Below are 22,867 nucleotides of genomic sequence, written 5' to 3'. Positions count from 1 at the left end.
TATGAGTACACTTTCCTTCATGTCCTTGAGCACGGTTATAATAGACGCTTTGAAATCCTGCTGAACTTCAGTATTTGGGCCGTCTCGGGGCTGGTTTCTGCTGCTTCTCTGTTTCATCATATATTGAGTAATTCCTGGATAATGTGAAAGATGTGCTGTAGACACTCTTTATTCCGTTATGTTCTTAAGAGTGGTCTTTTATTTTCAGTTGTGTTAAAATACACGTAGCATTTACCATCTTAACCGTTTTTAAGTGTGAAGTTCAGTGGTATTAAGTACATGCACGCTGTTGCAGCCATCACCAGAACTCTTTTCGTCTTGCGAATCTGGAACGTTGCCCCCATTAAAACAACACCTCCCTGTTCTCCCCTCCCCCAGATCCTGGTGCCCCCCATCCTACTTTCTGTCTTTATGGATTTGACTGCTCATAACAGTGCAGGCTTACAGTATTTTGTGAGTGGCTTATTGCACTCGCTGTAACGTCCTCAGGGTTCATCCATGTCATAGCAGGTGTCAGAATCTCCTTCGTTTTTAAGGCTGAATCGTATTCCACTGTGTGGATTCCACCTTTTGCCTGTTGTGAACATGCTGCTGTGAACATTGGGTACAGATACCTCTGTGAGTCCCTGCTTTCAGTTCTTTGGGGTGTGTATCCAGAATGGAACTGCTGGGTCCTTTTGATTCTTTGGGGAACCCCCGCCCCGCTATTTTCCAGCAGCCACACCATTTTACATTCCCACCCACGTGCACGAAGTTTCCAATTCCTCCACATCCTCGCCAACCCGTTTTCTGTTTTTTTTGTGTGTGTGTGGTACGCGGGCCTCTCACCGCTGTGGCCTCTCGCGTTGCGGAGCACAGGCTCTGGACGCGCGGGCTCAGCGGCCATGGCTCATGGGTCTAGCTGCTCCACGGCATGTGGGATCTTCCCGGACCGGGGCACGGACCCGTGTCCCCTGCATCGGCAGGCGGACCCTCAGCCACTGCGCCACCAGGGCAGCCCTGTTTTCTGTTTTTGTAGTAGGTAGTCATCCTCAGGGGTGTGTGTGAGGTGGCATTTCGTTGTGGTTTTGATACTTTTTTTTTTTTTTTTTGGCCTTGCTGTGGGGCTTGCGGGAGCTTAGTTCCTGGGCCGGGGGTTGAACCCAGGCCCGGCAGTGAGAGCGCGGAGTCCTAACCACTGGCCAGCCCTGGAAGTCTGCTTCTTATCCTCAGAGTGGTGTTGCGGTTTGTTTCTGTCTCGCTTCAGCTGTCTTGTAAGCTGGGCTGCGTGGACTCCGGGGTTCGGTGGGGAGTCTGCGGTGCGCGGGGGCCCCCCTCGAAGGCTCTCCTTTCCCTGTTCACCCGGTGCCGGGCCTGCTGGGTGCGTTCCCGAGCCGCCCCCACGCCCCCTGCTCTGGGCTCTCTCCAGTGCCTTTAGGTCATTGTCTTCTCTTTTTGTCCCGTTGGTCTGATGCAAGCGGGACTGGGAACCCACTCGGATTTACCTGAAAAAAACACCGCGTGGGGCACACCAAATGCTCTGGTGTGTGCCCGGTGCTCCAGGTGTCCGGGGCCAACCCTCCACCACTGCCTGGCTCCTGCCCCAGCCTGGCGTCCTCGGAGACTGGGCCCTTTCCACCGAGGCTCTCTTGGGAGGGTTGTCCCGGGCTGCATCCTTGGCCCCTCCCCAGGGGGTGTAGCCAGCGGCCCCCAGGCGGTGACAGTGGCTGAGCACCTACGTCCTTGGGCTCCCGGTCCAGGCGCCCCACTTCTCCCTGCTCTCTCACCGTTGGCCCCCTTGGGGCCGTGGTGCACTCTTGGGACGTCTTCCCAGCGGAGTGGGCGCCTGCCAGTACCCTGTTCCAAGCCGCCTTCGTGGGGCGTCCCCAACGAGGGACTGCGGCTGTGTGGGGAGGAGACCCCTCTGCATGTGGACCTCGGGCGGCCATCCCGTGGAGGGCGCTGTGGGTGGTGCGCTATGGCCTGGCCCTGCTGCTCGACTAGCGCAGTCCCGGAGAGCTGACTCCACTTGATGTTGCTGCCCTGCTGCTTGTCACCGGCAGTTAACTTGGGCCTGGGTGGGGAGGGGCGGGGGGGCGGTAGAGGTCCAGCTCTCACCTCCCCCGGCTGTCTGGGCTGAAGCTTTGCCTACCGGTAATCGCGGGTGTGTCCCGAGCCCCTGCCTGGAGTCCTCTTCAGCTGTGTCTCAGGTGCTTCCCTTTTGTCCTTTGCCCGGGCCTGGCTTTGTGCTGGCCACCTCGGGCGCTGCCCTCGCGACAGGGGGCAGGGGGCGACCTCTGCTTCCGAGGGCTGAGGTCAAGGGGGGCACGGCCACACAGCTCATTAGTGGCGGTCCCTGCTTGACTCTCGTTAGAAACTAGTCCTGTTCCTTTCACTTTGTCACTGTGATTCCTGTCATGTTTGGGATATTAGAACTGTCTCCTGTGACCTAAGTCATTATAGGAACCATCATAAATTGCCTCAGCGCCCCCCCCCCCAACTCTACAGACTGGTAGAGAGCTTCACTGGCGTACTCATCTTAGGTTTGAAATGTAATAGCTTTCTTTTCTTTCTCTTTTTCTAATGCTGCAGTGTTCTAAGAACGGAGGCATCTAGGCTGAATGGAATTCAGCATCAAAAAAAGTCCTCTTTCTGTTCCGAAGGTTGTAAAGTGCGTGAAGATGAAGCAGGCACCGGAGATCCTTGGCAACACGAACGGAAAGACTCCGAGCTGTGAAGTGAGTCGTGAGTGCTCCGTGTTTCTGAGCAAAGCCCAGCTCTCCGCCGGTCTGCAGGAGGGAGTTGTGCAGAAGTTCAATGGCCACGACGCTCTTCCTTTTATCCCAGCCGAGAGGCTGAAAGACCTCACCTCCCGCGTCTTTAATGGAGACCCCGGTGCTCATGATGCCAAATTGCGTTTGGAGTCCCAGGAAATGAAGGGACTTGGGACACCACCTGACACTACCCCTGTCAAAAATGGCTCTCCAGAGATCAAGCTGAAAATCACCAAAACATACATGAACGGGAAACCTCTCTTTGAGTCCTCCATATGTGGCGATGGTGCTGCCACCGTGTCCCAGTCGGAAGACGATGGACAGAAACCAGCGAGCAAAGCGCGGCGGACCAGGAAGAGGAGCGCGAAGCTGCTGCTGGGGCGGGGCCTCGCCGAGGCGGCCCTGGCGTCCCGGGCCTTGAGCCCCTCGGCCGAAAAGGTATCTGCGAGTGAGGAGTTCTGCTGACTGGGGTAGAGGGCGGCCCCAGCTCCCGGCACAGGGGGGCCCCGAAGGATGCGTGGTGCACGGGGGGCGGGAGGAGGTGGGCTCAGCCCCCCGAGGCCTGCTCTGCAGCTCGGGCCCCTGGCTGTGGCAACGGCAGACACTCACAGCAGCCTGCCGAGCAGTGCTGAGGCCTAGAGATTAAGCATAAAGAGTAAACAAGGGGACTTCCCTGGTGGTCCAGTGGTCAAGACTTTGCCTTCCAATGCTGGGGGTTCGGGGTCGATCCCTGGTTGGGGAGCTAAGATCCCACATGCCTCAGGGCCGAAAAACCAAACCATAAAAAGAAGTCAGAAGCAATAGTGTAACAAATTCAATAAAGACTTCAGAAAATGGTCCACATCCAAAAACAAAAACTTTAATTAAAAAAAAAAAAAAAAAGATGAAATGAGTGTCTGACCCCAGGCCTGGCCCGTTCCCAAGCCCTTGACCTTCAGGCTGTCCTGTCTTCATGGATCTCCTCTCCAGCGATGCCCTTTAGCCTGAATCTGGTTGGCAGAGGAGCATGGGGATCGAGTGGGGGCCTCCTCAGTCTGTGCTGTCCGAGGAGGGGAGCGGGCCGCGCTGTGCAGGTGTGCTCCTACCTTCCCGCCCCGCGGTTCACCGTCACTCCCAGGTCTCCTCCCCCGGTGGCCCTGCAGATGGGCCGCTGCCTTGAGGGCTGGGGCTGCGCCTCAGGCCTTCACGTTCTTGGTTCCAGGACAGAGTGCATCTCTTGAGTGCGCGTGAATGAGTGTTCACTCATCAAAGGCCGGGGTGGAGACCCCCTAACGTGGGATGACAAACGTGGTGGTTTATGCCACCAAGTCTTAAATGACACTCGGGAACCTTGACCTTGGCAGAAGGAACTGGGGAGGGCTCTGTAGCCGCCCTTGTTCACCGAGGGGCTGATGGTCTAGATTAACAGGGTCTGGAACACGTCCTGTGCTCACTGGTCAGCCAAAGCTCCTGGCCCACTTGCAGGAGTGGGGAGAGGGGACTCGAGACCAGTTTGGGTTGTATCATCACTAAGGTTGGAATAATTAGTGTAACAATATAGTTGAGGAATCTTGGTTACAATCCCACAGGTGGGAAGGGAAAGGACCAAAATTTCCCTGAAAAGTTAAAATAACGAAGAACTTTGAGGGTTTAAAAAAATGTCTTTTGACTGCTCAAGGGCTCTAATGTAAGCATAACGGTGAATTATTTAAAAGCCTAGTTGAGTGACCTGGGCTGATACAATGGTTTTTCTGAAGCACCCACGGTGTAGGGAACCTCACTCTTTTATGGGGGAAGAGGCCGGTGCAAGTTATCCCTAGCTCTCTGCCACTTGGTTTTGGTAAAACCTGGGTAAATCACCTGATTTTGACTCTTAGAGTCTCATTTGACTCTTCAGGGTGGGGACGATAATATTATACTTGTCCTGATAGGGTTGTCACGTGGCTTTGATGACACCGTCAGTGTAAAACTGGGATGTTGTGGAATAACGGGAGAGCCAGCATTTTTTCAAAAGCGTGTAAAGAGTGCTCGCTTTGGCAGCACATATACAAAAGCGTGTACTGTGACAGCTCTGTGTCAGCCCTCACCACCTGATGTGTGTAACAACCGGGGTTCTCCTCGGTTTACAGATGTGGAAACTGAGGCCCAAAGAAGTTCAGCGATTTGCTCAAGTAGGTGGCGGTCTTAGAGGGAGGCCTGGGGCCGTGCTGACTGGGCTCGTCCTCCTGGAGAGAAGGTTGTTCTTGCCAGCCTTCAGCCTCCTAATTGGCCTGGGCTCTAAGACGGAGAGACCGAGACTCCAAGAGCCCCAGGCCTTGGATGGTGGGTGGTGGGGCTGAGACTTGCTGCCAGGCCCCCGTGTCCTCGCCACCCTGGGTCCTCTCTCCAGCAGGTTAACTGTCAGACGAGGGCTCAGAAGGGGCGGGAGGGTCAGGGTATGAATTCCGTGACGGTTCTTCTCCAACCTGCGAATAAGCTCCATTAACGATCACCCACCAGGCCAAGGAAATAGATTTACGTGGAGATGCTCGTAATGTTGTGCACCTGCAGTCCTTTAGCTGCGGGCATGCTGTGCACCTGCAGTGTGCTAGGCACTTGCTGACCTCTAGCTGAGGGCAAGAGACGAACGATTTTGATGAAGTGATATCAGGGCTGTTACCTGAAAAACAGTGAGGGAAAGCATGCTTCTTTTTAGGTGTGTGTGTGTGTGTGTGTGTGTGTGTGTGTGTGTGTGTGTGTGTGTGTGTGTGTGTGTGTTGAATCTCTTGTCTGACTAATCCTTGGTCTTCTATGGATAGGAGGCTGGATTTAGGGGTAGGTACTAGATGTATCTTTTGTTGTTATTCATTTTCAGATTCCAGCTAAGAAAGAATCCTGTCCAAATAGCAGCAGAGACAAAGACCAGCTGTTGAAGTACAACGTCGGGGATTTGGTGTGGTCCAAGGTGTCCGGTTACCCCTGGTGGCCATGCATGGTCTCCGACGATCCGCTCCTGCACAGCTACACCAAACTGAAAGGTATTGCGTTTGGGGGGCTGTTTTTCCATCTTTATCTTCTGCACTTAATTGTTTTCATCTCCAAACTTCTTTATTACTCTTCCTTAAACAGCCCTACTGTGGTTCTTTTTTTCTCTTTTTTATTGTGTTAAAATACACAAACATAAAACGTACCATCTTAACCATTTTTAAGTGTACAGTTGAGTGGGATGAAATACATTCACATTGTTGTGCAGCCGTCACCACCATACATCCCCAAAGTTCTTTTCATCCTGTAAATCTGAAACTCTGTCCCTGTTAAGTAGCAGGTCCTCAGTGCCCCCTCCCCAGCCCCTGGCAGCCACTGCTCTACTCTCTATCTGCTGCTGCCTGTGGTTTCGACTTGCATTTCCCTAGTGATCAGTGATGTTGAGCATCTTTTCGTGTGCTTAGTGGCCATTCATACAACAAGGTTTGAATCGGCTTGGAGGTGGGGGTGGGGTGGGTTGTTGTTAAGTTTTTTGTGGTTCATTTTGCAACTTTGCCTAAAGTTAGTGATTCACACGTGACACATTGCCTTTTCTTTTTATATCCAAATTAGACACGTACTTTATCTGATTGAATTAGTATTAAAAGAGAAAGCAGTCTTTGCCTTTTATTGCTTTTCAGGTTTTATGATAAGTAATTTATTATTACTTAGATATACAGCCACTGCTTCAGCATGATTTTCAGAATTAGTATTTTATACTAAGTTTTAGTTTAAAAAAAAAGTCCCAGTTTATTTTATTAGGCCTGTGGGAAGAAGGAAAAAAACTAGAAATGACCATCTTTTTGGTGTCATGAAACTTGGGGACGTAAATCAGTACACAGAACAGTTAAGAACATATTAAGAATGTATGTTATTGATTAGAGCAGATGCTAATTTAAATAATAATTGGACAGTTCATGAAACACATAAAAACTCGTGTTTTTGGAGGGAAAAAAACCCTCAAATGAGGTGGTTTTGAGATTCTCCTGAAGAGTTGCTCTACAGTTTGAATTTGGTCTGAGGGAGGTGAGAGGTGGTGACACAGAGCTGGAGGTGACCACGTTGGTGCCCAAGTGACCTGTGCCCCCCAGAAGCGCGGGTGGCTGGAGCTGTGGGCTGGCCTTGCATGGCCTCAGCGTGAGTGCGTGGCCTCTCTTGGCCTCTGGATGGAGGCCTGAGCTCTCGCCAGGGCAGCGCTGCTGGGAGTGGGGTACACTGGTGGCTCCCTGGCAAACAGGCTTGAGGGGGTGCAGGTTTGGGATGAAGAGGACCTGTCCTCAGCCCCAGGCGCCAGGCCTCCCGCCCCCTGGGTGCTTGGACCCTGCCCCGAGGCCCAGGCGTGCGCATGCACTCTGCAGGAAGGCAGTGGCTGGAGAGGAGCCTGTGGGCTGGCTTTGGCTCTGACTCGGTGGAGGGCATTTAGCATCCTCAGCTTGCCAGCATCAGGGAGTCCCTGCCACCGGGCTTCAGGGGCCCCAGGGTGCACCCCTGCTCTTGTGTTCACCCTGAGGCTGAATCAGGGTGCCTTTCCAGCCTCTGCGGTCTCGAGCAGCCCCACTCTCTCAGGCTGCTCTGGTCTCGTGATCAGACTCAGGGCGCACGGCCAGGCAGGAGTTGTTGTGGGAAGGTGCCCAAACTTGGAAGGAGGGTGCAGCCCAGCAGTGCGCTTCTCTAGGCATGGTTTTGGGTTGCCGGGAGGCACAGCCTCCGTAATCACAGACCAGCCTCTGAAGGCTGGCGATGTGCATTTGCAAAGCGGCTCAGTAGGGAGAGAGCCAGGATGCAGGCCTGGCAGCTGGAGGGCATTCAGATGACCTTTGAAAAATAAAGGGTCAGAGGAACCCGTGAGAACCTGGCGGTGGTGGAAGGACACGTGCAGCCGGCGCCTGCCCAGGAGGTGGTGGCCAAGAGCTCTCCAGTGGGAAGGCACGGCCCCGCTTGTCATTGGTGAATCATCAGTGGCCGTGCTTGGGACCGGGCTCCCTGATAGCCTTACTTGCTCTGTGGTTTTAATCCTCCCTGAGGATCCATCGGCTTATTGAATGCTAGCTCTTCATTTTTACCATGCGTTTCATGGTTAAGGGGCTGGCGTTTTTCTGTGAAGGTGAACTCCCTCCTAAAAAATTACTTATGTATTACAGTCTTCACTCTTTTTAATGCGCAAATCGTCCCAGATTTGGCCGGTGGGAGCCCATGAAGTCCCTTTCAGCCGTGTCCTTCTGACACGTCTCCATCCGTCTTGGAGCACTTCCTTACGTGTCGGCCAACTAAATACACTCCGGGCTCATTTTGAACTTTCTTTGCCCCAGTCCTGGAACCAGCTGTTTCTGAGAAGAAACCTGGGTCCTTTTTTTTTTTTTTTTGCAGTACGTGGGCCTCTCACTGTTGTGGCCTCTCCCCCGTTGAGGAGCACAGGCTCTGGACGCGCAGGCTCAGCGCCCATGGCTCACGGGCCCAGCCGCTCAACGGCATGTGGGACCTTCCTGGACCGGGGCATGAACCTGTGTCCCCTGCATCGGCAGGCGGACTCTCAACCACTGCGCCACCAGGGAAGCCCCCTGGGTCCTTTTAGTAGAGAGTGGTGTATGGAAGCTCGGGTCTGGGCTCTGGTTGTGTCCAAGGCCATGGGAGACAGAGGGGCACTGGGGTGTGAGGCAGGTCTCCTGGCAGTGCTGAGCCCAGCTCCCTGTGCAGCACCCCGTGCTGGGCGTGCCTGAGGGGCTAGGCGTCCTTGCAGGGGAAGGGCGGGGCTATGGCGGAGGGTCGGCTTTTGGCATGGGGCTGGCTGAGCAGGGGGTCTTGGGAAGCAGGAACTTTTTTTTCCCTGTAAGATGGAACTCCCTCACCCTACCCCTGATTCCCACCCCCGATTTTCTTTTTTTTCTTTTTGTGTGTGTGTACTTCTTTTTATTTATCATACTTGGGATTACTTGAATCTGGATCAGTAGTAATGCACTTAAGCTTTAAAAACTGAAGTATAATCTACATGCAGAAGAGAGCACAGCTCTTTGGAGAGTTCAGGTTTCCTTTGAAAATCTGATAGCATTTTCGTGATTTGTAGCAGCAGAACTTGTCTTGGTGACCGTCTCCCAGGGCATCTAGATGGATTAACCAGCAGCTTTGAGGCCTAACCCCTTAAGCTGGAAACAAGATAAATGTGTGTTTTGGGTATTATACTGTGAAGAAGACTGGATTCTTTTGCAGCTGGGAACGCCACCATCTCCCTGGTGCACCTGGGTCCTACTAGTCTTCTCTTACCAGGGTATCGAGTCAAATTATCTTCTGTTGTGGAGATTTTTGTTGTCACCTTTTCTGTGTTATGGAAAGGAACCCTCATTGCTCTTTTTCTAAATCCCAGCATTTTCTAAAAATATTGTAGGTACCCTGACTTTCTCATGTTCTGGGTTATTAGACACTGTAATAGGACTTTTTCCTCTTTGCTTGTTCTGTGGCTACGAAGAGAGGTGTGTTAAGATCTCCCACTGGGATAATGGATGTGCCTTTTTCTACTTGAAATTTTGTCAGTTTCTGCTTTACCTACTTTGGGGGCTCTGGACCCCCAGGGACTGAACCAGGAAACTCAGGCGGTGATCCTTGTTCTTTGTTTCCTGTGGAATTCTGTGGCCTTTTGTCCTTGTGATTTTGTCCCTTGCTCCAGTAGACACCTGGCCTCGTCTGCATTGTTGTGGCTTCTCTTCCTCTCTGTATCTGCAGCGCTGAGGCAGCCTTATCTCTTTGTGGGGTCCATTCTGCATGCATGAATGGCTGTTGTCAACTCAAAGGCCCCACAGAATCTGGACAGAGACTCTGGCTCAGTCTAGCCCAGGGGGTCAGGGGCCACCTTGCGTCTAATGTGCCGTGATGGGGAGGAAACGAACATAGTACAAAATTAGGTTCCTGGGCTATTGGTGGAGGCCACGTTCTCTTAGAAGGGAGAGTGGGTGGGGCATCAGTGATAAATGTTTTCATACCAACAGTGATTGATGAACATCAGAAGTCACAGGAAGGAAGGGTTACTAACAAATGGTGCTGGGACAGTTGGTTAATTACGGTGGTAAAAATGAGTGATTCACTTGTCAATTTTGGACCAAAAGAAAATTCATATGAATTAGAAAAAAAACCTTAAAAATACAAGAAAGTTGGGTTACATTTGTTACCAAATTTCCAGGCAGGAAAGAACTTCAGAAACGTTTAATTAATTTTATAAACTTAGGATCAGCCTATCATGTTCTCCTCTGCTTTTTTTTCCAGCTGACATGTAAAGAGCATTTTTTCTGTCATTAACTATTTATTTTAAAAAATGATGTGCGTTCATATTATTTCATCATATGTACTGTAATAGATTTTCTTCATTATGCAAATGCTATGACATATATTTATATTCATTTTTATGACCAAGGGAAGTTCTTTCGAAGTATTAAAATAATTGAAGCAGACACAAATCTCTCGACATATTTTTGAACCTTAGCTGTTTTAAAATCCAATAAGTGTACACACTTATAAACAAGTCAGATTGTACTGAGAGGTTAATAGTGAAAAATAGTCCCCTTCCCTCCCCAGAAGGAATTACTTTTAACTGTAAACATTTTCTTCCAGTTTGAACTATTTTTTGATTTATCATTTAGGTGTTTTCTTTTGACTTTCTGTTATGGAAGATGAAGATTAATCTCTTCAATCATTTCCTGTTTCTTTCCCTTTCATCCTCCCCATATAATTAACTCACTGTTTTTATTACATCAAACTTAGTTGTTCACATAATTTTGACTATGTAAGTATCATTCAGTGAAAAACTGAGCTGTGTTCTTTAACTGCATTTTCTTTCTTGTACAACCTTTTGTTTTTCCTGGAGTTAATTATTGCCTTTCTTTTGAAATTGTATACTTTGCTGTCCATACAGCTTTAATTTTTTTCAAGTATTTATTTCTCTGTCCTTAAAACTCATCCTATTATGTAGTTAGTTTTTCCGACTGGGGGAAAAAATGAAAACCTTGTTTGATTCCCATTTTCCTTTTCTGCTTCTTGGATCTCTTTTTTTTTTTTTTTTTGCGGTACGCGGGCCTCTCACTGTTGTAGCCTCTCCCGTTGCGGAGCACAGGCTGCGGACGCGCAGGCTCAGCGGCCATGGCTCATGGGCCCAGCCGCTCCGCGGCATGTGGGATCTTCCCGGACCGGGGCACGAACCCGCGTCCCCTGCGTCAGCAGGCAGACTTTCAACCACTGCGCCACCAGGGAAGCCCAGATCTCATTTTTTATAACCTTTTTCCTTGCCGCCAAGATTTTCTTTCAGTGTGGAAGGATTCTTTCCTCTCCTCTTCTCTTCCCTTGGAGCTCTCTCCTAGAATCTCCCTTTCTCCTACCTAGCTCTATTACTGGCACTCTGTCTTTTGCAGAGTAGTAATCTTAGACTTTCTTTAAGATGCTTTACTGAGTTACATGCACTGTTTTCCATGGTGCCACATTGTGCTCTTCCGTGGTCAGTTTTCCTTTTTTGTTGGAGTACATTTTTGGCATCCTAAGGAAGTGTAAATGGTGGGTATTGATACATTTGAGTTCCTGTGGTTCGGAGGGTGCTGCTTCACTCTCCTCACACTCAATTAATGATCTGGCTAGGTGTAGAATTTTATGTTGAAAATAATTCTTCTCGGAATTTTGAAGGTATTACTCCATTTCCTTCTAGCATCCAGAGTTGCTCTTGAAGTACCTTGCCATTCTGTTTCTCATTTCATGAACATGGAAGCTGTTCTCTTCCCCTCCCCCAATAGCTTGAATGTCACAAGGATGTGCCCTGATGTGGGTCACCCATTGGATGAGGCACTTAGGGGGGGTTTTAGTTCTGAGACGTGCTCTTGTGTTGTTAATTCTCTGATGAGTTTCTCTGTTTCTCTCTCTAGAAGGCCAGTTATTTGGGTATCATACCTCCTGGATTGATCCTGTGGGTTTCTTATGAGAGTAGATTTTTTCATTTTAATCTTTTTCTTCTTTCTGGGAGATTTCTTAACTTTTTAAATTTTTTTGGATTTTATTTTATTCTTAACTTTCCATCCAAGCTTTCTTCTTTTTTCCAATTAATTAATTAATTAATTTTTGGCTACGCTGGGTCTTTGTTGCTGTGCGTGGGCTTTCTCTAGTTGGGGCAAGCGGGGGCTACTCTTCATTGCAGTGCACGGCCTCTAGGCACGCGGGCTTCAGTAGTTGTGGCACACGGGCTCTAGAGTGCAGGCTCAGTAGTTGTGGCACACGGCCTCAGTAGTTGTGGCTTGTGGGCTCTAGAGTGCAGGCTCAGTAGCTGTGGCACATGGGCTTAGTTGCTCTGTGGCATGTGGGATCTTCCCGGACCAGGGCTTGAACCCGTGTCCCCTGCATTGGCAGGCGGATTCTTAACCACTTTGCCACCAGGGAAGCCCCAAGCTTTCTTCTTGAGTTTTATTTTCATGACTGTATTTTAAAATTTCTCGTAGCGCTTTCTTTGTCTTTGTTCTCTTCTCATAGCAAACTAGAGTTCCCCTCTGTCAGGTGTCATCTCTTCCTGGCATAGTGTCTGTGGTCCTGCAGAGCCTGTTTGTTTCTGTGTGTTTTGGAATCATTCATGTTAGAGGCTTCTCTGGGTCCTGCGGGGGCAGACCTTGGCGCTGCGCTTGTGTCTGAGAGGGCTGCACTCAGCTGCCTGCAGCCCGTGTGTAGGGAGACTGTTAGCTTATCTTACAGGGTCTGGCTGGCTGGTGGTCGCTTAGTTGGGGGAAGCTCCAACTTTTGGAGAAAAGACACAGTGGAGGGGTTTTTCCTCTGGTGCACGGCTTCTCTTGGGAGTGTCCTGTGATATTTTGTGGCCAGTGCTCTGTGTGAGGGAACAGGGACTGGCATTTCCCCAGTGGAGATCTGCCTTTCTTCCCCACCTTGGCACAGAGGTCTGACCTTTGAACCAGCTGTTTTCAACCTCACTCCACCCCAGCCGAATCTGGCACTCCTCCTTCTGGGTTTGGGGACCAGGTTCCTTCTGTCTGCACTGAGGATGTGGCTGCTTCTTCCTGCTAAGAGTAACAGCGGTGCACGTGTGAGGGGTTACTCTGTGGCCTCGTGGCTGCCCTGGGAGGTCATCAATGCCCTTATTCCCCCTCTGAGCGCCGTGAGTGAGTGGCCGGCCCAGGGCCACCCGGCTGGTATGTGGGAGGGCTGGGATTTGAACCCGGGCTGTGAACAGTAGCCTGTGTCACCTCACTGCTGCCCGGTCCCCTTTTGCTGTCGTCCTCTCTCGTCTTACTTATTTGGGGTCTTCTTCAGTGGCTCTTGGAAGGGAGGGGATGAGGAGCGAATCTGGCCAGCGTCCTTTCCCAGTCGGTCGTGAACCTCATCCAAGTCTCGTAAATGTGCCCCCCCTTCTGGGGGGGGAGCGCGGTGGGGAGGAGGAGAGCAGGGCTTATTCTGAGGCTAGCGGGTTCCAGCAGCACCCAGTAAAGCAACTTCAAAGCAGCTCCTAACTTTGCATCAGTAATTATTAATAGATTTGCCTAATTTCATCCCAAATTCCAACTTTCAAGTTCTAACATTTTATTTTAAAAACTAGGTCAGAAAAAGAGTGCACGCCAGTATCACGTACAGTTCTTTGGTGATGCCCCAGAAAGAGCTTGGATATTTGAGAAGAGCCTTGTAGCTTTTGAAGGAGAAGGACAGTTTGCAAACTTATGCCAGGAAAGTGCCAAGCAGGCACCCACGAAAGCTGAGAAAATTAAGGTGATAGACGTTCCTTAAGTATAATTCTAGACCAAAACTTTTATTTCTATTCTTAATTATTTATCTTGTTTTGAACCTGTGGTTGGTTGAAATGTTGTAACGGCTTCTTATGTCTGTCACTGTTTACTTTTGCCAAGTGTGCTGTGTTATACAGTATGGCAGGTTTCTTTAGAGACACAGGTTGTCCTTTTTACTCCTTTGATGACTCCCAGAGATAATTGTTTTATAATTTTTGTTTTCCTTTATATATATCTATATATAAACATGTATATAATATTATATGAGTGTTAGTTAAATGTAATTGGAATTGATTTTTAGTTTAAAGAAACAGTAGAGTTTTACTGGTCTGAACTCTGTCAAAAACCTTCGAGTAAATGGGTTTTTGTAGTTTTTGATTTCTATATTTATCTGAAATTCTAAAAGTATTCTTCTTTAAAGTGGGTTAACTTTTATGTTTATATAATGAAACTTACAATGTCTTATGTTCTCTTTTCAGCTGTTGAAACCTATTTCAGGGAAATTGAGGGCCCAGTGGGCAATGGGCATCGTTCAGGCAGAAGCAGCTGCAAGCATGTCCGTAGAGGAGAGGAAAGCCAAGTTCACCTTCCTTTACGTGGGGGACCAGCTCCATCTCAACCCCCACGTGGCCAAGGAGGCAGGCGTTGCTGTGGAGTCTCTGGGAGAAATGGTAGGGTCCTCAGGAGTCAGGGAAGAAGCTGCTGACAGCCCGAAGTCCACGAGGGAAGAGGGCGTTCCTGTCAAGAGGAGGCGGAGAGCCCAGCTGTCCTGCTCTGCTGAGAACCAAGACAGTGACCCGGGGACAGGAAAAAACACTCCTCAAAAGATGGCAGAGGCCGAGCCCAAGCGAGGAGTGGGGTCTCCTCCAGGGAGGAAGAAGGCCATGGCCTCCACTCCGAGAAGCAGGAAGGGCGATGCGGCGTCCCAGTTTCTGGTCTTCTGTCAAAAGCACAGGGACGAGGTCGGTGTTGTGATGGCTTCTGAGTGGTTGTGTTTTCATTCTGGGGAGTTTCTGCATTTGAGGGACATCCCTTGCAGTGCAGAGTCACCTGTTTCTCAGCCTTATCAGCACAGTCTGTAGCGAGCCTTCTGTCGATTTTAGATCTAATAAGCAAGTGTTGTTAGGGAACGGCCATTTTAACTCTTGGGAGCAACGATATTTACCTTTGCACTCCGGGTTATGAAAATACTCCCACAGGGACAGCGGGAGGCAGGCTGCTCGTTGCTGGAAGCTCGGCCTTATCCTGGACGTCTGGTCCTGGGCTAGCGTCTTCTCCAGGAGGCGGTTACAGAACCGCACGCAGCCACTGGCGCCATGGCGTTTGAAGGGCAGTACCGTGTCAGTGACGAAGACATTTGACTAGCGTTCTTAATCATTTTTATAGAATAAACCGTCTCTTTGGACATGGTCCAGGCTTGATTCCATTGTAAGGAACTAAAGGGATTAGGCCGCCATCTTTGGTTCTTCACTGTTACTTGAAGTGAGTGGGTTGGTGGGACTTTTCTCAGGAATGTAAGGCAGGTGTAATGTTAGAAAATCTGTTATTGTGATTTGCTGTCGCACATTAAATGATCATCTCGGTAGGTGGAGAAAAGGCATTTGAGAAAAGCCACGCAACTTGTGGGATCTTAGTTCCGCAACCAGGGATTGAACCTGGGCCGTTGGCAGTGAGAGTGCAGAGTCCTAACCACTGGACCGCCAGGGAATTCTCCAGAAGTCATTGTTTGTTTGTTTGTTTGAATTTATTTATTTTTGGCTGCATTGGGTCTTCGTTGCTGCACGTGGGCTTTCTCTAGTTGCAGCGAGCGGGGGCTACCCTTCGTTGCGGCGCACGTGCTTCTCATTGTGGTGGCTTCTCCTGTTGCGGAGCACAGGCTCTAGAGTGCGGACTCAGTAGTTGTGGCGCACAGGCTTAGTTGCTCCGCGGCACGGGGGATCTTCCTGGACCAGGGCTCGAACCCCTGTCCCCTGCATTGGCAGGTGGATTCTTAACCAGTGCGCCACCAGGGAAGTCCCAAGTCATTGCTTTCTGATACACACACAGCAAGCCAGGATTAGAAGGGAACTTCCTTTAATCTGCTGAAGGGTGATTATCAGAAACTTTAAGCATCACACGTATTGAAGGAACTGTAGAGCATTCTCTCTCTAATCATGAACAAGGCAGGATACCCTTCTGTCACCACTGACATTAGATGTTGTAGTGAAAGTACTGGCAGTACAGTAAGAGGAGAAAAAAATAGAGAGGCCTGACTGTAAAGGAGGCGGTCCACGTGGAGACTCAGGGGAGTGTACAGGAGACCTTGAGACTCAGGAAGAGTTCCCGGCACCGGGAGAGATGAGAGCAACACACAGAGAGGAAGTGGAACGCCAAAAATGTGGTGTCTGTGATAGTAACAAAATAAGGTACCAAGGGATAAATATGACAGAATACGTCTAACTTTGGAGAAGAATGGCTGGTATTTTAGCAGACCTGAACAGAGATAAATAGGAGGCGCACGGTGTTCAGAGTGGTGTTCTGGGGTCGGCGTTGTCACCTCTCCTCTGCTAGACTGTAAATCCAGTATCATCCTGGGAGAACTCCCAAAAGGCACTTCTCTGCCTTTTTAAGTAGACGCTAGCATAGCCACGTTTGAAGAGAGCTCAGCCGGAGGACTTGCCCCACACAGAGGAAGTTCTGTTACCGAAAACTGCACAGAGCAGAACCCAGAAGCAGACTCGCAAGCGTGTGGAGGCAGATGGGAGAGGACTGCTGGCCAGCTGAGTGGGCCGCTGCTCAGGACAGGCACTGGGACCGCACCGGTGAGGTCAGAGCTCGGCCAACACGGGAGAAGAGCTTTGTCTCTGTGGGGGAGGGTTTCTTAAGGCAGACTGATCATAAAGGAGCTGCGTTACAATGAGATGAAAGCTATATGTGCAGAGCTCAAGCGACCCTGAAGGGCAGAGTGGAAAGGCTTTGAGAAGGACAGTTTACAGAAGAACCCGGATGGCCAGTGAGTTCCCAAAGAGAGGCTGCTGAGCCCGGGAACGGCAGGGGACCTCGTGTCGCGGTCATAGTGAGGCGAGTGGGCGCAAGCCCAGCGCCCCTGTGGTCAAGGAGATGAAGCCACGGTGGGAGTCCCCATGCAGGGCTGGCAGAGGATCACTCCTTACACCTAGCTTCAAGAGAAATTTGGCAATAGCCAGTGAAATTGAAGGTGCACATTCTCTTTGTCTTGTAACTTCACCGCAAGGTATTTACCCCTGAGGAGTTTTGCCCTCGCGCCCAAGCAGGCAGCACAGTGTTCAGAACTGTAAGACGCTGTGGAAGGAATGACAGATGGTGGCATGTCCTGCCACGTAACTCTAGACGCACTGCACGTCCAGGAGGAGAGTAAGTTGCTGAAGGATGTGCAGATCCCGTCACCGAAAGTGTGAAAAGTGCAACATAGCCACTGTTTTGTTTGGCCTACCTGCCTACCTGCATCCACGCAGAGTCCGGCTGTGGCTCCAGGTCCGCGCCTCTGTCCAGGTGCTGACACCTGGCAGGGATCTGTGGGTGGGGACCAGCCGGAGCACGGAGCAGTGTGCACTTACCGCGCCGGGCCTGCCGTGAGTGAGGTGCGAGCTGTGAGGGCAGGCTGTGCGACACCCGTATTTGAAGCTGGACCCCCATCACACCCGGGGAGCCGGGAGCAGGGCGTGGCCGTGACAGCTCAGCACCGCCAGCCGGCCGCACTCGGCCTCTTCCTGGTCCCTGCGTAGCTCCGCGCAGTCTCCACTCGTTTGAAAGTGTGAAAGAGAATTCAGACCACTTTCCAAAGACCATCCCTTTTACTTCTGCGGAACCAACTTGCTCTCCGTCAACCCTTCCAGCACTGCGAGACGCACCAAGAAGTTTATCACTGCGGAGATTGCTCACGAGCTGTACGCCAGAGGCGGCCGCGTGGGGCTGTGCTGTGCACCCAGACCCCCTGCAGCTCACAGCACAGCCTCTCTGCCTCTGAGCATCCCTCCAGAGCCCATTCTGCACAGCTTTGCCATGGGCATCACGCTCAGTGCAAACACCAAACTGAAGGTGCACAGTTACAGTTCAGTCCTGCTGCCTCTCCCTGGTCTTTGCGGGGGGTGAGCCCCATGAGCCCTTCCCCTCCTGTCTGGGTTTGGGTGCTGGTGGGCTTTGATAATTCCATGTTGTCAGAAAAGTGATGGCTACTAGGATATTCTTTGCCTGTTTGTGCTGGCCCTGTAATGAGTAATTCTAGACTTGAATTGAGGAAGCTGCGCCCTGATTCCATCCTGTAGAATAATCTGGGTCTTTCTAGGGGTTTCTTTTTGGAGAGTGGTGGTGCACCCAAGGATGGTTTCTGTTTGGTTGGTAATTGTTAATCAGTGGCCAGCCCTTGAGGGACAGAGCGGGCGGAGCCTCCTTCTCTGGGGTCACTAGATAGAAGACTGTGACTGTCAAGGACATTTGGTTGCCACTTGCCTCCTTTTTTTTGGTGCACATTTCCAGCTTTCTTCTTGCAAATGAAGAGCTTCTTGAAACGGGTTGAGCTCTTTGTTAACACGTTTTGATGGTCCGTCTTCGTCCAGCAGGCTTAGCTTGGACGTGCAGCTCCCTCTGCTCCTGAATGCCGCTCCAGGGGCTGGAGGTGGGGGAGAGGCGTGGGCTGGGAGACGGGTCCGTGGCCTGTGAGGAGCTGGCGAGGCTGGTGGACAGCTGCCAGCAGCCGTGCCGTGCCCGTGTGTGGTTTGCACACGAGGAGGTGAGAGTGGCTGGGTGAGGCCTCCCGCGAGGGGAGAGAGTTTACTAAGGCACCAGTGTTGGTAGCACTTTTATCAGCAGGTGTTTCTCGCCTCAGTTTCCGATTTCTGAAGCCTCTTCCCACTTTCTCTGACCCTGATCTTTACAGCTTCATTGGAGTTGCACCACTGTTTTAGGTCTCAGCTCTGCATGAACATTTGTGTTAGGTGTCTGTTGCCGCGTAACAGGTCACCGCAAAGCTTAGTGCCTTAAGAGAGCAACACACGTTGCTTGTCTTGGTGTTTCTGGGTCGGGAGTTTGGGAGCAGCTCAGCTGGGTGGTGCTGCCTCAGGGTCTCTCATGAGGTCGCAGTTAGGCTGTCAGCTGGGGCTGCAGCCTCATCTGAAGGCCAGAGTGGGCCAGAGGACCTTCCTGCAAGGTGCTGCTCTCCACTCGGAGGCCAGTCGTGCCCCCAGCAGGTGGTCACAGGGGGCAGGTGGAGGCCTTCTACGCCCTAGACTTGGAAGTCCTGTGTGGCCGTGTCTGCACCGTCCAGTGGCTCTGCCGGATGGCAGGAGGGAGGCCCGGGGACAGAGGCGAGGCTCGCGGGAGGTTCTCAGAAGACGTGTGAGGAGGCCGGGGGAGGGGCGAGCAACCTCTGAGGAGCCCACGGCGTCCCGGGTCGTGCTGGTGACATTTTAGCTGTGTGGGTTTGTGGGTATTTGGTTTTCCATATATTTTTTTTCCCAAGGAGTGGAAAGGCTTTAATGAACATTACAAAGGGACTGGGTGAGGGGGACACAAACCCCCAATCCAGCCTTTGTTGCCCATTTCAGTGGCTGAGGAGGAGGGGAGGGGCTCCACCCTGCTTAGCTGTTCCCAGGCCCAGAGGCAGCTGGAGGGCGGTCCCTGCAAGTCTCCCCTCCCCGCGAGGGGCTGAGTGCTGCCAGAGCGGGGAGGCCTGAGGCAGCCAGCCGACCTCCAAGGTCAGGGGAGGCCCAGGACCAGGCAGGGGAGTCAGAGGTTGGAAGGGTAGATGGACTGAACAGGAGGGGGCAGCTCTTGGGTCCCCAGACAGCATTGTCACAGAGGGGCCAGGGCCTGCTGGCTCCAGGGACCGAGACCCTCACAAAGGAGCAGCCCCCCTCCCCCTGATCAGCAATGGTCAGGAGAAGGTCTGAGGGACAAGAGAGGACAGGGGCCTGGGTGAGCAGAGGAGGAAGAGCCGCGGGCACGGGCAGGGTGGGACCTGCGGCTCCTGCTGGCGATGAGGTTGGCGGTGGGGCGAGTGATGCTGCCTGTCAGGGTCCAGGACTCGTCGACACGGATGCGCCCGTCGCAGTTGGGCGTTCAGCTTCTGGGCGAGCTTGTGGGCAGCCTTGCGGCCCGCCGAGCCTGTCGGCGTGTGGTCGGGCTTTTTCTGAGGCATCTTACGGGGGCTGCCCTTGCTCTTGGCCAGGCTGTGCTTGGACACCTACTGTGCAAGTGTCCACCAGGACAACCACCGCCTCCCCCAGCCGCGCGCAGGCATCTCACCACCTCGCTCCACGCGGGGCCTGCTTCCCCCGACCCCCTCCTCCCCTGCGGGCGCCGCGCCTGGGCTCGAGGCTGCCAGGCGGCTGTGCCCGCGCCAGCCGTGATGACTGCTGCTTGTCCGTACTGTTGTGTGTCTCAAACAGTTTATCAGAAACACAGTGGTGGCCGTGGTGGTGGAGCGCTCCGCATGTTGGAGACCTTGCCAGTACACTGTCGTGAGGAACCGTTCGGCTCTCGTGACAGCACAGCGAGCCCTGTCTCCTGGCTGAGCGCGAGGAGGTGAAGCCACCCCTCCGCAGTGAAGTGACACAGGCGGGAGGCAGACCGGGACCCGGCCCCGACTGTGCCCGCGTGCAGAGCCTGTAGCGGTTGTGCTGTGTGGCGTCCTCATGAGACTGTGCGTTGGGGTGAGCGGTCGTGGCCCTCGTGGGCCCAGCAGAGGTGAGGGTGAAAACGCCTGGGCGCTCCCAGGAGGCGGGCACCGCGGGCCGGCGGCAGCTGTGGCCAGCGCATCTCCTGTCCTGGCGGAGCACTGCTTGCATGGGTGCGAGCGGGCAGCGCCGGGCTGAGAGCTGAAAGGACGCCTGCAGCCGGCCTGCGGAGGGGGAGGTCTCCGGGCGCGTGGGCCCGTGCAGTCAGCGGGTCCAGCCTGCTGTGCGCCCAGCCTGTGGGGGGCCGTCCGGCGTGTGGCTCAGGCGCATGGGTGCGGGCTGACGGGAGTGGGTGCACCTCTGCCTGGCTGGCGCGCAGCGGCAGGAGTCCCAGCCGCGGCGGCCTGGGCTGGGGGCCCTCTGGGATGGAGCGTCAGCGGTGAGCGGACAGGATGGAGAGCCAGGAAGGGTGGGCAGGCACAGGACGTGCAGGAGCGGAGCTGGCCAGCCTGGCACGGGCTTCAGGTGCGAGGGGCAGGGTGACCTCTGGGGCTTCGGAGTCCTGTTTGGGGAAGCAGCTGCGAGCACTTACATTACCCTTCATTCTGATCGGGAATGCTGTGGCCTGGGCTGGGCGACAGCCCCGCAGACGCATGTGCTGTGCTCCAGGAGTCTTGGATCTGCAGCTCTGCATGGAAGCCTTTGCCGCGAGGGTCTCAGATCTTTGATGCTGGAAGTGTTGGGGGCCGCGGGTGGGGTGGCAGGCAGGCTGGGCGGGAGGGGAGGGTGCCCCAAGTTGAGAGGAGAGAGCAGGCGTGTGTGGGGCTGGAGACACCCAGGCAGGCTCAGGATGGGAACAGGGATGCCCGGGGGAGCGTGGGAGCCGGAGCCGGGCTTTGACGTGCAGAGTTGCTGGGGTGCTGGTGTCTGGCAGGGCCAAGGTGGGCGTGTTGAGGCGCGGGGACCCTGGAGGCCGTAGGAAGCCATCTGTGGGGCGGAGTTGTGGATTGGGGCTTGCGTTTGGGGGCAGAGGCTGCCGTGTTGGCTGGGCAAGTAGTAGGTCCAGGTGGTGACAGGAACCAACCCACTGATGAAGTGTCACAGTAAGTCCGTCACAGAGGGCAGTGGAGACACACCTTCCCTTACCCAAGTTACTTCTCAGAGCTGTGGCGGATGAGCCACATTGAACCTGGGCTCTGGCTCCCAAGCCAGCAGCCAGTGCTCGGACGCAGTCGGCAAAGCTTTCTTGGAAGGGCCTGGGGCACAGAGGTCTCTGTTGCACTTCCTCCGCTCTGCTGTCGTAGCCTGCAAACAGCCGCGGAGGACTTGGGAGTTCATGCCTGCGGCCGAGTTCAGAGAAGACTTTACTGTGGGCATTGATGCTCGAATTTCCTCTAATTATCACGTGCTATGAAATATTTCTCCTCTGATTTTTTTTTTTTTTTTTTGCCATGCCGTGTGGCTTGCGGGTTCTTAGTTCCCTGACCAGGGATTGAACCCGCGCCCTCAGCAGTGAAAGCCCTGAGTCCTAACCATTGGACCATCGGGGGTTCCCCGATTTTTTTCAACATTTAAAAATGTTAACTCAATTCTTAGTCCATAGGCCGTACGAAAACAGGAAGGTGGGTCAGATCTGCTCTGTGGCTGCGGTTTACGGACCTCGCACCCTGCTGTTGGTGGTCCTCAAAGTCGGGGCACATTAGAACCCATGGGAAACCTTTAAAATAGCAGAAGCAGGTCCGCTGGGTTGGAGCGGCCTTGGCAGGGACCTGAGCACCATAGTTTTACACCCTAACCCCCTCCCCCCGCCCCGCACCGATTATCACAGTGCACGGCCCGGACCCACTCCTCACAGCCCAGTGACGGGGCTCTTCTGGAGACCTTGTGAAGATGCGCGTCCCCGGAGCGGGGCCTGAGGATCTGCATTTCCTGTGTGCTGCAGGGCCTGGGAGCTCTGTGTCCCGGCTGTGAGGAGTGGCTGTCTCAGGGTGCATCGGGGCGGGGCTCCTTGGCCACGTCTACGCCCTCCTGAGCGCGGACCTGAAAGGAGGAGGGTTGGTGCTACAGCCAGTGAGAAAACCAGCCAAGGGCTCGCCCCTGCACCCGGAGGTGGTGTTTCCTCCCGCTGGCTACTCAAGGCTGCCTAGGAAATTGCAAGTTACCGACAGTTCAGTGATTTTGGAAAAGTTTACTTTTTCTCTTATCACTCATCATTGCCCGCATTTACACAAATGAGCTGGAATTGTTTCCACCAGCGCTGTTTTCAATGAGTTACACATCAGTTAAACACTGTTTTTGTTTGAAGCCTTTATGGGACATAGTTCCATGACGTGGGAGTGAGAGCACCACGTGCTGAGTAGCCAGGGGCCGTGCCACGCGCATTGTGTGAGTTCGGGCGTCCAGCCTTCCTATCGCACCTTTCCTGTGTCCGCAGGTTGTCGCTGAGCACCCGGACGCCTCTGCCGAGGAGATTGAAGAGCTGCTTGGATCCCAGTGGAATATGCTCAACGAGAAACAGAAAGCACGCTATCACACCAAGTTTGCCCTCGTGGCCCCGTCCCCGTCTGAAGAAGACTCTGGTAACCGTAGCTCTGTGCTCATGTCCTCTGCGTAGCCGTGGTGTGTGCCGTGTGGCGGCCTGCGCTCCGGCTCTGACCCGAGTGCAGCGGTCACAGTAAAGCAACCTCTGCTGCCTGGTCTCCTTGCTCGTTGTCGCCAGAGCTGTTCCATGGGATCCTCTGTGGCCCTGCGGGCC

At 52.9% G+C, this 22,867-nt stretch overlaps 1 protein-coding gene across 4 annotated transcripts in view; it reads left to right on the top strand.

Annotated features, from left to right (window-relative positions):
* The window catches only part of NSD2 (nuclear receptor binding SET domain protein 2), a gene marked incomplete at its 3' end in the record, with an annotated part of 74,149 nt that overhangs the window by 20,756 nt on the left and 30,526 nt on the right, over positions 1–22,867 (top strand). For 3 of the 4 annotated variants that reach the window (XM_082653456.1, XM_082653455.1, XM_082653458.1), the window contains exons 2-6: positions 2,572–3,191; positions 5,587–5,749; positions 13,297–13,463; positions 13,960–14,442; positions 22,547–22,691. In XM_082653456.1, coding sequence (XP_082509582.1) covers positions 2,601–3,191; positions 5,587–5,749; positions 13,297–13,463; positions 13,960–14,442; positions 22,547–22,691 — 1,549 coding nt within the window. In that variant the 5' untranslated portion in view covers positions 2,572–2,600. The remainder of the gene's footprint in view (positions 1–2,571; positions 3,192–5,586; positions 5,750–13,296; positions 13,464–13,959; positions 14,443–22,546; positions 22,692–22,867) is intronic. The other variant, XM_082653457.1, reaches the window with a different exon arrangement.

This window comes from Grampus griseus, assembly GCF_964374135.1.
Source record: "Grampus griseus genome assembly, chromosome: 4".
Classification (NCBI taxonomy): Eukaryota; Metazoa; Chordata; class Mammalia; order Artiodactyla; family Delphinidae; genus Grampus; species Grampus griseus.
The sequence above is the reverse complement of the archived record's forward strand: the minus strand, read 5'-3'. Positions and strand labels throughout refer to the sequence as shown.